A 12569-nucleotide genomic window follows, 5' to 3' on the forward strand; every position below is an offset into this window, starting at 1 on the left:
CTGACTGACATGTCTCCTCCCCGAGACCCTTCTGTAAGGGGATCTCCAGTGGCCTACAAATGGGCTTTGGGTCTCTACTCCGCACTGCCCCCTCATTCATTATGATAAGATTTTTGGTTCTGATGATGCCTGATACCTGATCCCTTCGACACCTCGTCATGATCGCACAGGCTGGTGTGCTTCTTCCATGTGGGCTTTGTTGCTTCTGAGCTAGATGGCCGCTTGTTTACCTTTCTTTTCTTTCTTATCTTAGCCTCTCCTGTCCTGGACTCAAACCCCCTGGAACTGGGACTGTGGTTGGTCTCCTGGCTCCTCTTCCTCTACACCTGTCCCCCTCCCTCCATACCACCTTGTTCTCCAAGTCTGCTCACCTCAGCAGAGCACAAAGCGTGGCGTGCTGGGTTGGGGTGCGAGGGAGGGTAGGTGCGGGCTGCAGGTGGCCTCCTTCGGACCAACTGGGGCCGCTCACCAGGTTCCAGGGGACACTCAGGGGGAAGCTGGCCAGTTAGCTCCTGGGTAGGGGGCAAGAATCAGAGACGACCAAGGGTTAGCTGAGGGAAGGGGCGAAGCAGTAGTGACCCCCCCACATTTACAGAGAGCCTCCTAGGGGCCTGGCCCTGCTTGGCACATGCTTGTTCTCTTCCTCCTCCCACTATGACCCCCATGCAGTGGAGACTTGGACCCTTAATGGCCCACATCTCTGGGACGGTGGGGATGAGAAGGATGCAGAGATTTGGTTTGGAATCCAAAAATGTTTACAAAGGCAACACAGCCTACATATTGTCATCACTTAACATCCCTACTAGGGTGTGGGGCTGCATGCTCGGAGCCGAGTTATTACTTGGGGCATTCACACCAAACCATCACACCAAACCAGAGTCAAATTGGCCCACAAGGTTTCCAAGGCTGTACTCTTTATGGAGGCAGACCGCCAGCTCTTTTGCCCTCAGAGGGGCTGGCAGGTTGGAACCACCGACCTTGGGCTTAGCAGCTGGCTCATTAACCACTGCACTGCCAGGGTCCTTCACTGAAAGCCCACACTACATCGTTCTGTCTGTCAAGCTGCGTGGCCATTGGCACTAAGATGGGTAAAGAGAAACTATAAATCCCTCTGTTTCAGTCAGGTCAGGCTTGGCTGCCACGTTTTGGAAGAACTTTTTTGTTGTTGAGGGTTTTGAATTTCACGACTGTAGACAAGGAATGGGGGGCCTGCACTATTGATTCTAAGATCTCTAGGCTGAGCTGTGATGAGGGAATCTACCATCGCTACCCCAGCCTGTCTACCCAGGGCTCCCTAGCTCCCTCCAGCCCTGGGGCCAAACACTCACCGCCTCCTGGAGACACACTTTCCGGAGCTCCTGCAATTTTAGGGTCAGGGTCTCCTGCAGGACTCGCTGCCGGTCAAGCAGTCCCCGTAGACGCTCTGACTTTACCTGGGGGGCAGCCTCTCCAAACAGGGCAGCTGGACACAGAGATAGCAAAGGTCAGTGGGACAGTCAGAGCCTCCTGGAGCAGCGGGGTGGGGGGTGGGGTGGGGCAGGAAACTCCCTTCCTCATCAGGCAGGTCATGGCTCAGAGCAGCGGAGGTGACAGATGGAGGGGGAATCAGCCGTGGACCTAGGGCAGTGCAGGTGGGAAAGCTGATCAGCTGACCTTTGACTTCCATCCTGGTGCTGTTAAGAGTCTGTGGCCGCTGGCTGGACAAGTCCTGGCAATGAAGCGCAGGAGCCATTAAGGAGACACATTACAGGAGAGCCCCTCCCCCTGCCCCCCCCACCCGTCTTCCCACACCCCGCCTGGGACGGTGGGGAGCATTAAAGCCCACTCGCCTACTGGATCTGCCCTCAGAATTTGTTTCAATGTCAGGACACAACAGGGTCACCCCAGAATGGTGTTGGCCCTGGTACCTTGTGTCCCTTCCCATTGAGTGGGAGCACAGCAAACGGAGAGCTTGGCAGACTCACGACGCCTCCTCAGAGGCCCATGGGCCACACAGCCAACCAGGAGTTTTGCCTGGGGAGGGAGAATTAATGGGGGCAGATGTAACCAACTGTAACAACAGCACATTCACTAAGCTCCAGTGTACCTGATACCTGGCACAGTTCAATACCACCCATCACCCAATGCCATCGAACTCAGAAGTACCCTATAGAGCAGAGCACAACTGCCCCTGTGGGTTTCGAAGGCTGTAAACCTTTACAGGCTCAAAATGCCTCAGAGCAGCTGGTAGGTTTGAACCTCCAGCCTTGTGACTAAAAGCCCATGACACCACTGTTGTGGTGGCTCGTTCTAGGTGCCTTCACAGTCAATTCTTACTGACCCAATGGTTTTGTCTTTTTTCTTACCCACACCGCCACTCATTGCCGTCAAGTCGATGCCGACTTAGAGCAAACCCATAGGAGAGGATAGAACTGCCTCTGTTGGGTTCCAAGACTGTAATTCTTTAAGGGAGTAGAAAGCCTTATCTTTCTCCTATGGAGCAGCTGGTGGCTTGGAACTACTGACCTTGTGGATCGTGGCCCAACATGAAACCACTACGCTACCAAGGGCAAGAGGCCTACACCACTCAGCCACATTTCATCTTCACAACCATCCTGTGATGGTATAGTTCTCTGATGATTATGACCCCGATGTAAAGATGAGAGTAATGCACAGAGTAGTAAAATAACTTACCCAAGACCACACACTGAGGCCCCCACCCCTGCTGGTTCAGCACTCTCCCTCACTAGAGCAGTTCAGGACCCGCCATCTTCCTTATCAATTCCCAGGTCCCGCAGGCTCAGGCTGTGGTTAATGGCTGGAGTGCTCTTCCCACCCCAACCCGTGGTCCTCACTTGTCATTCTTGGACTTATGGTGCCTTCCCCATGTATCCCCAAGGACAGGAAACACGTCTGTCCTGTTTTCTTCAGCATCTCCAGCACCTTGAGTGCTGCTGTACTACAGAGCAAGTGCCCAGTCAATGTCTGCCAGCGGAATGAAGAAATGATCAAATAAACGAATGAAGAGGCGGCAGAGCTAGGGCTCAAGCCCAGTTCTGTGGGTATGCAGATCTGTCCCAGCATAGTCCTGGTATAGCCAAAAGATCATTTTCATTGGCCCCTCCAGCCCTAGCTTAGGGAACGTACTCTACTGGGATTTGTGAGAGCCAAAAGCCACAACTGAAGATAACAAACCAGCCCCTTCTGGCCCCATCCTCTGCCTCCGATGCTCTGTTGGGCTGCCAACCCTGCTTGTGTCACCACCTCTGGAGTTTGCTCCCTCCCTGTACATCCTGGACAGCCCTCAGCTATGTAGCCAGGTTACGTCACCTCCCCAGCAACGGGCCTGACCTCTGCTGCAGGCAACTGGCTTGACCTCAGGGACCCACAGAGGGCCGACTCCACGCACTCAGAATGCAAAGTGTGTCATGACATGGTGGCCAGGCAACCAAGGAGGTGAGGCTTCAAGGCTCTCTCTGTAGTCCTTTTAAACACACGCCGATGTGGTCTGCACCCCTGCTTTGAAATAGTGATTTTTGTTTTTAACCTTAGGGGTAACGGTGAGTTCCTAAAGCCTTTTGGCAAATCCAGGTACCAGGGGCATTCTGACTGACTCAGAAAAAAATAAACAAACCATTTCCCAGTACAATTGTGCTTCCTGGAGGCACCAGCCCCGGCCCTCTCTGCTCCTGGGCCCCTGAAGCTCCCAATTCTCCAGCCCTTGTTTGCATTTGAGAGACTTTCAACTCCGGCCCCATAGGTCTGTTTGCCAGGATTGGTCCTGCAACCCACAGTGTCTGTCTGAAACTTTTCACCCCAGGTAGTTCAGGGCACCCTGGAAGTCAACACAGGGCTCAGACAGGAACCCCCGCTCCACCCTGCCAATCTGACCTCAGGGACATAGCTAAGAGCTGAATCACAGGGTCACTGGGCAGGCCAGATACAGGGTCAACGCCCACACCACCACATACAGCTTCTAAACCTTGGCCTCCTCTCACCTGCCATCTGCCCTACCAAAGGTGCCCGGCCTGCCCGCTCCCCACCCAGAGATAGTGAGAACTTGGGGATCCTAGCAACCCCCTCCTCAAACACACACCCATGCTAGCCCCTGGATCTTCTCATTGGTGACCCTGTGGCCCTGTCCCATCCCAGGGATGGGCTACGGCAAGAGAGCTGCACAGGGCACCCACACACACACCCAGAAGCGGGCCCAGCAGGTTTTTCAGGTCTGTCCTTCTGACACCATAGCTGAGAAAGAAATTCCTGGCTGTAATAATTGTTTACAACCAAGACACCTCACCTGGGTGGCACCCAACACCCTCAATGGGACCCCCTTGTCACACCCTGCCACCACTGGAGCAAATACAAATCCCCAATGTCAGGGACTATGCCCCACCTTCTCACAGTGCCCACCTTCCTCCACACGTAAGTGAACAAACGCGGGCGGAGCAGGCAGGTGCGCAGACAGGCAGGCACCTGGAAATGGTTTCCCAATAGGCCAGGCTGGGCTTTCCAGGGGGTCTGGGCCCTGGGTTAGGAGCGGAAGAAGGGAAGTAGAGAAGGCGGGAGTGGAGCAGGGAGACTCATCCTTCTAGTCCTTGGAATCCTACCGAGACCTTTCCTCATCCTTCTCCCTCGTCCATTTCTGACCAGAAATTGGCTTTAAGCCAGACAAGGAAATCAGACATTTTGGTTTCAAGCTACTATCACTAACCCCCTCCCTGCTCCTGACTCCCTCATGCTCTGCAGTGTTGACTTGCTGGGAACTTCAGTTCACCCCAGCCAGACCTCCCAAGGCCCTCCCCCCGACTACCCACAGTGCCCAGGTGCTCACCACTACCAGAGGGGTGTTGTAGGGGCCTCAGGTCCCTCAAGCAAATAGTCCTCTCAAGTCCAGGTCTTGGCTTAGCTGGTGGTGGCTAATGGCAGTGCCTGCTGGATACCTCAGCCACCTCCCACTAGGGACCGGCCCAGCCTACCTGGCCTGGGACTGGGCCAGCCCACACACTTTTTAACCCTTTGCTGCCTGCCACCCTGGCTAAGGCCATCTCTGGGGCCGTGTCTCCTCAGGGTGCCCAGCATGGCTAAGACAGCAACCTGGAACTCCCTGTATATCCCGATACATCTAGCTGGGAGATAAAAACCTATTGTCATTGAGTGGATTCGGAACCATAGAGGCCCTCTAGAGCAGAGTAGAACTGTCTCCTAGGATTTGCAATGGCGTCATCCTTACAGAAGCAGACTGGCACATTTTTCTGGAGGAGAGGGACTCGTGGGTCTGAACCGCTGATCTTTCCTTTAGCAGCTGGCCATTGACCTACTGTACCCCAGGGCTCCACCTCCTGGGAAGGGAGAGCTAAGGGTTATGGGAGTGGAACTGCCTCTCCAACTACCTCAACTCCCCAAAGAGCAGATACTGCCCACCCACGAGGAGCAGAGAGACGGAGGGCTGAGGAGTTGAGAAGCACATGGGTGACCTTGAGAATGAATGGAGTGTGTGGTTCTTGGCAGTGCATATAGCATTCCTGAGGCCCCTACACTTTCCTTCAGGGCAAGGCAAGGGCGGTGGACGGTCACGGGGCAATTCCCCCTCTCAGCAGAGGGACTGTTCCCCAAGCTAAGGACAGAGGTTGATCTTTCTTTTTTTTCTTCCCCTGGCCTCCCCACCCCCTGATCTTTCTACGGTGAAGCCAGGTCTTAAGATCTTCTCACTTTCTGCAGCTCCTGAAGAAATCACACAGTAAACTGACTACAATTTACACTCTATGAAAACACTTGGATACACTTTAATGGTTACGCACTGGGCTGTGAACTGCAGGATCAGCAGTTCAAAACCTCCAGCTGCTCCTCAGGAGAAAGATGAGGATTTCCACTCCTCTAAAGAGTTACAGTCTCGAAAAGCCAGAGGTAGTTCTACCCTGTACTATAGGGGGGAACGTGCGTGCGGCAGAATCAAGTCAGTGGCAGCGTGCTTATTTATTAGTTTTCACCCTGAAGACCTCAGGAGAAAGATGAGGCTGTCTGCTCCTATAAAGATTGATAGATTCAGAAACCCTATGGGGGCAGTTCTGTATATCTGCCCTATAGGGTCACTATGAGCCGGAATCAACCCGATGGCAGTGGGTTTGGTTTTGGTTCGGTCCCTATAAAGCTGGAAGACACAGACCCAGGCTCTTCATGGAATTTTATAGACATGGGAGCTGAGGCTTGGGAAGGTAAACAGGATGGATTCAGATCACAAGGACATAAAAACAGATAGCATCAAAATGCAGAGGGACAGGGGACTGGGCCCTGGGGTGGAAGCAAACAGGCTTTTCCAGCAAGAAAGGGGAAAGGGGCTCAGGCTTTTTCATATCCAGGTTAGGGGTCTCCCCCAGGTCCTTCTGACCAGGAGTTAACTTCATGCCAGATAAGGAAATTGGCTCTGAGTGCCTATGTGGGAGGGATTTCTCACCGCCCCCACAGCCCTGCTCCCCAGCACCACCTGGGCTCCAGGCCTGCTGCAGCACACACCATGTGTCTGGTGTTAGATTTGGGACCATCTGCTCTGTGACCTCGGGACCTAGGCCCAACCCAGGGCCCTGCAGTAGCCCATGCCGTTATGTGAAAGAGCAGAGTGGGGCCAACTCCCTCCTCCCTTGGAGGGTGGGCCAGACTTAGGCCTGAGTTCTGAGCTCGAGTTTGTGAGCTCTCTCCACATGAGCGTTAATGGATGCCTCCCACCATTCTGCCCACCTTTCTTCCTGGGCGTGAGGTTTCCAGCAAGGGACACAAAGGCCCCTTTCATCCACCCCCAACCCTCTCCTTTTCCTTCCTGCACTGCTGGGCCGGTGGAGACTGACTCCTAGGTGGGCAATTAGGTGTTAGTGGGGAGTTTCCTCTCAGCTATGGCCTCTGTTGGCAAGAGAGATGTTTACAAAATCTGAGCCAAGAAGGACAAGAGAAGTGTCTGGCAATGTAGGTTCACTCTCGAGTCGAGGCTGCGGGTTCCTTTATCTGTAAAGTGGGTGAAAGGGGGCTATAAGAGAAGCCAAAGTCACTTTGGAAAGCATCTCAAAGTCCGAGGAAACTCACCCTATGCCGCCACCCACCCACCCGCTGCCATCTCGGGGATTCTGATCCTTAACAAGCCTACAGGACAGAGGAGAGCTGCTTCCTCTGGTTTCGGAGGCTGTAAATCTTCACAGGAACAGAGAGCCTCTTCCTTCTCCCACAGTGTGCCTGGTGGACTTGAACTGCTGACTTTGCCATTAATAGCCACACACATGCCCTACTAAGCCACCAAGGTATGCCATTAATGACTGTTAATAGTAAAATAATAAACTTACAAAAATAATAATAATAATAAACTTACACAGAGATGAGCTCGTGCAGAGGCTGGAGGAAAGCAGGTAACCAAACGTTTGGGGCCAGGCACGCAGGCGGGGCATGGTCACCCGCCCACATCACTGCCTGGTCCATGATTTAACAGCATGGAAGGCGGGGCAAGATACAGGTCCCACCCTAGCTAGCCAGGTCCTGAGCCTCAGGTGACCCTACTTGGCTACAAAGTGGTGGGATTCAATCTAGCTCCCGCTAGAGACTGGCTAGGTGACTGTTCAGACAAGTTGAGTAATCTTTCTGCGCCTCAATGTCCTCATTTTAAGAATGGGGATGATGATAATAGTACACAGGGTTGTTGATTGCATCCGATGTGTTAATACATTTAGCACTTGTAGAGGGCAGGGCCTGGCACACAGTGAGAACGCAGTACTTGGTGGTGGTTTCAATGGCAAGTATTCGGCCCTGTGTGAACCCAGGAATCTATCAGCTGGCTACATTCAGATACATTTTTCTTTTTGAGCCCTCACAGATCAACTTGAAAGAGAGCTATTTTCCCTCAGATATCTTGTGCACACTCTCATTATCAAAACTCGGGAACCAGACGGATTTAGATACATTTTTCAGATGGTGTGGTGTCCCTCGACCTTCATGCTCTCCATACTTGTTACTCAGACATGAGTAACCATTCCTACTTGCACCCCAGATAAATTTGATACAGGGCTGTGTTCTCACATTACTTAACCTCCCCCTACTCGATAGAAGAAGAAAAAATACTAGAACCCAATACATTCAGATAACTTGTTTGAACTCCCACTCTTCAAATTTGGCAACTGAATGGATTTAGAGACATATCTGAGATACAGTTGGTATTCCACACACTGAGCTTTCCTTACTCACCCAGGAAACACAGAATCACGGCGCTCTCCTTAGCTCTCCCAAGTCTTACAACTGCATCTTAGGAAAGTGGATTAATTGGAATACATTTGTGAGTTAGATTCCTTATCCTTATCAGAACCCTCTCTACCTACTTTGTAAAATACTTTCAGATAACTTGGTATCTTTTATTGTCTGAGCGAGGACTTAATAGGACAGTGAGGAATGCCTGTGGAGGTGGGATTGTTCTTAATAGGTAGGACAACCATTTGGGGATCAGTGAAATGGGTCTGACAGCCGTCATTATGCAAATCCTCACTATGAGAAATACAGGATTTCCTATGAGAAATACAGGAACAAAATGTAGCTGAGTAACACATTACTCTCTCACCATCCAAATCCTCCCTGTCCATCTTCAGAATCCAGGATATTCAGACAGCAAGGAATCCTCATAGTAATATTGTTGTTGTTATAATTACTACCTGATGAACCTCATTCTAACATCCAGTGGCTGCCCCCCCCACACACACACACAGACCTACCCCACAGAAGTGGGGTAGACTAGCACAGAGACTGATTGTGATTATTGCCAAGAGAGAAGGAGTGAGGGTCAAACTTCTGCTCCCATCCTTTCCCCAACCAAGTCCTGATGCCAGAATGGACTTTTTTCTCCCAGGCCAAGAAAGCCGAGCTTACAAATAACAGAACCAAGACCAAGGGACACGTCCTGGAAGAATCAAACATATCCTAGGTCCACTACCCCCACATACTCCCTCACCCCCTGACGTTGGGTAGCTTCCCCCCGCCCCCCCACAAGGCTGAAACATGACCCAGAACTCCCAGAGAGCCACTGAATAATTCAGGTGTTCTTTCATACTTGAGGAAGGGCGGCAGGCACATAAGAACCATTCCATACCCTCCTGGGGTAGAGAAATGCAAGCTCTGTGTGAGATCACAGGGTCGGGGAAGTTCACATAAAAAAACCCCCATCAGCCCCATAGGGTTACTGTTAAGCAACTGTAGGATATGGCGTAGGCAGAATGGAAGTCCACTGCCCTTTTAAGAACAGCAATACTTGGGTTGTACTTCTAAGGTTCTGGGAACAAGGAACCCCCCACGTTCAGGAGCCAGATATAAGGGAACTCCTATTCTTAAGGGGATGGAAAGTGGGTGTGAAGAAGTTAGGAATGCTGAACAGAGTGGAAGGGCATGGTAAAGGGGGAGAACAGGGGCCCCAGGTTGGGACAAGCTGAGGAAAGCATGTGGGAGACAAGACCGAATCTTGTCAAGATCTGGTTAGGGGCTAAGAAGCAAGGCAGGGAATGAGACAGGACACTGGCCAGGGAATGCGATGGAGGGAGGCTGGAGGCAGATCAGAGACAAAGGAAAAAGGGACAAAACTGGAGGGCAGGATCAGGAGCAGTACAGAACAGGAGTCAGAAGACATGAGAAAGGGCAGGGCAAGACAGTGGTCAAGGAAAGGGGCAGGTTCAGATTGAAGGTTAGTGACAGGAAAAGACGCAAACAGAATGGGATGGGGCCAGAAGGCACTGGGCAGAAGACAGGGGGGCATTCCAATGGTGGTGAGCCAGGACAGAGATGGGAGTCAGGAGATGGGATGGGGGAAAAGTACGGAGGTCAGACATCTGGGCAGAAATGGATCAGGTTAGAGGCCAACAGAATAGGACACCACTAGGAAGGGTCACAGAGACTGGACAGGGGTTTCCCGAAACCCCAAAACAGGTCAAGCATCGGGCAGCAACTGGGGTCAGCGTTAGGCATCAGGACTGGGTATGATGAGCTTCAGAAGTGGTATGAAGTCACACAGGACTATGGGGTCGGGCCAAGCATCCGGAGGCCAGGTCCGGATGGGTTTGGGGTTTAAGAAGATAAAATGGGTTAAGAGTACGTTAAACCAGAATATGACCAGGTCCTGGACTAATGGCTGACCAAGGTTCGAGGTTAAAAACAACAACAACAACTGAGGTTCGCTCAGGCAGGAGTCCTAGCGTGAGAACACAGGGTCAGAGGTGGTGGGTGCGCTCGCGCAGGTACGCAGGTATGTCTGCCATCAGCGTTTCCCTGGCCCTCGCCCCACCCTGCTCCCTCCCTTCCACGCCAGGCAGGAGTTGTTACTCACTCAGGGTCGTCGAACCCACGGCGAAGGCTTGGATGGTGGAGGCCGGGGAAGGGGGGTGATGGGGGCACCCCTCCTTCGCGGTCCCTCGCTCGTCCTCGGGCGCGCGCTTATTCCCCTTCCGCGCCCTCCTCCTGGGCCGCGCGCGCGGCGGGGGGCAGATGGAGGGTACGAGGAGGATGGGAGGGAAGCGCTAGCTCCACGGCCGGGGGTGAACACCCTCCCCCCCCCCACCCCTGCCTTTAACTGGAGTCCCTGGGCTCCCGGCCTCCCGGCGGCACCACCTCCTTCGCGGCTGAGCGCGAGCCGGTGGAAAGGCTGAAAGGGGCGGGGCGCGAGACCACAGCAGCGGTGGGTGCGAAGTGCGCAGGCGCAAGCCCAGGCCTTCGATTTCCACCACCACCCCTCTCACGCCCCCCCTCTCTGGGAGCTCCCACAGCGAACTAGCTAGGACCGCGTGCGCACGCGCCTTCTCGGTGGCTGCCAAGCAGGTTAGGGGTAGGAACCTAACTGGGCGCGCCCCAGGAGCACCCCTTTCCTAGCCTGGGTCCAGCCCCCAACAATGCCACACCCTCTCAGTGATTAGACTGGAGCTCTTCACCTAGACTCACTCTCTAGGGACTCCCAAGCATTACCCCAAACTGCTGTCTGACAGACAATACCCACCGCACCTTCAAACGAGCCTAGCTACTCTCATGCCATCTCCAAATGTGCCGTCCACCACTCTCCATGGACCTCAAGGCTACACACAATATTGATCCCAAGCTGTACCTTTAAATTACCCTCCATGGACATCAAGATTGTATTAGAAGCAACAATATTTTCTGATTTTCAGCCTTCAAATTGTATCCCCAAATTAGTCTCTATTGACCCCCAAACAGTACCTCCAATCCATTCTCCATGGATACTGACGCTGCACCCATAAACCATACTCCATTAAACAAACAAGAAACACATTCATTGCTCTAGGGATGATTCCGACTCATAGCTGCCCTGTAGACAGAGTAGAACTGCCCTATAGGGACGTCCAGGGTTTAAATGAGCATCTTTTCCGTTAGCATTTGAATGCATAACCTCCATTGCCCCCAGGTTATTTCCCCAAACCACCTTCCACCAACCTTGAATCCACCCAACATTGATCTCCAAACAGCATTTCCAAACCACCTACCCCCTATTATACAATCCAAAACACACTCCATACACCCTCTAAACCATTCTCAGTGTGGTCCCACCTGCACATTTAACGACCTATTATATCCTCAAGCCATGCTCCATGGACCTCAAGAGCATCTTTCATTAACCACTCCATGCACACACGCATAAGCTTCCTTCCAACAGCCTCCATCACTATGCCAAATAACTTCGAACTACTCTATACGTGGCTCATTTAAAATGCACTTACAAAAAAAAATGCATTTCAAGCCACATTCCAATACCCCCTACTCCTCCAAACCACAGCGCACTCACCCAAATTGCATGCCCCAACTCTCGCAACAGTTTCCAACTCTGCTTCCTATTAGCCACTACTAATTCCCTTGCTGTAGTTACCAAAACAAACCACTAAATCATACTCCAGGGGCTCAGAATGTGTCCTGCAAATCCTCCAATGACTCTTAAACTTTTCTTTTACTTAAATTGTTTTTGTTGGTGTTGAGAGTATACATAGCAAAAGATCAAGTACACTCACATTCAACAGTTTCTCCATATACAATTCAGTGACATTGATGACATTCTTGGAGTTGTGCAACAATTCTCACCTTCCTTTTCTGAACTGTTCCTTCCCCACTAACATAAGCTCACTACTCCCTCAAGTTGCTATTACTCTTGTCTTTCCAGTTGCTGTTGTCAATTTAATCCCATATCAAAAAATAAAACAGATGCCCCCCCCCAATCAATCTGGCCTCTGTCTTTGACTATACAATGACAGGCTCTCCTGGACCCCTTACAGCATATGTGTTGGAATGGATTCAAGGGTAATGAATGTTTGGGAAGTACATACCAAGATGGGCTTCCTTCATCCTGGGATCCCACGTGACTACTATGTGCAGAACCCCTCTGCCTACTCTTGGTATACTAACATGTGAATGAAGAAGACACTTGCCTTATTTTAAAAATCTGAAAGCTAGTTTATTGGCTATTTCTCAACAAATTGGAATTTCACCTTTGATATGCTTGCTTCAATTCCTCTCAGCTCCCTGTATTGTTTTAATCGTTTTATTAGGGGCTCATACGACTCTTATCACAATCCATACATACA

At 51.7% G+C, this 12569-nt stretch overlaps 1 protein-coding gene across 3 annotated transcripts in view; it reads right to left on the bottom strand.

Moving 5' to 3' along the window:
- The window catches only part of CCDC120 (coiled-coil domain containing 120), a 16296-nt gene extending 5796 nt beyond the window's left edge, over window positions 1-10500 (bottom strand). For 2 of the 3 annotated variants that reach the window (XM_045288335.1, XM_045288334.1), the window contains exons 1-5: window positions 10316-10500; window positions 1908-2013; window positions 1654-1708; window positions 1329-1462; window positions 372-512 (exon numbers count right to left, since the gene is read on the bottom strand). In XM_045288335.1, the coding sequence (XP_045144270.1) occupies window positions 372-512; window positions 1329-1462; window positions 1654-1666 (288 nt within the window). In that variant the 5' untranslated portion in view covers window positions 1667-1708; window positions 1908-2013; window positions 10316-10500. Of the gene's footprint in view, window positions 1-371; window positions 513-1328; window positions 1463-1653; window positions 1709-1829; window positions 2014-10315 lie in introns of those variants that run through there. The other variant, XM_004713150.2, reaches the window with a different exon arrangement.
- Between the last annotated feature and the right edge of the window lie 2069 nt (window positions 10501-12569).

The sequence above is a fragment of the Echinops telfairi genome, unplaced genomic scaffold (genome assembly GCF_000313985.2).
Source record: "Echinops telfairi isolate 266 unplaced genomic scaffold, ASM31398v2 ScPeMD7_19;HRSCAF=73, whole genome shotgun sequence".
In the NCBI taxonomy this organism is placed as follows: Eukaryota; Metazoa; Chordata; class Mammalia; order Afrosoricida; family Tenrecidae; genus Echinops; species Echinops telfairi.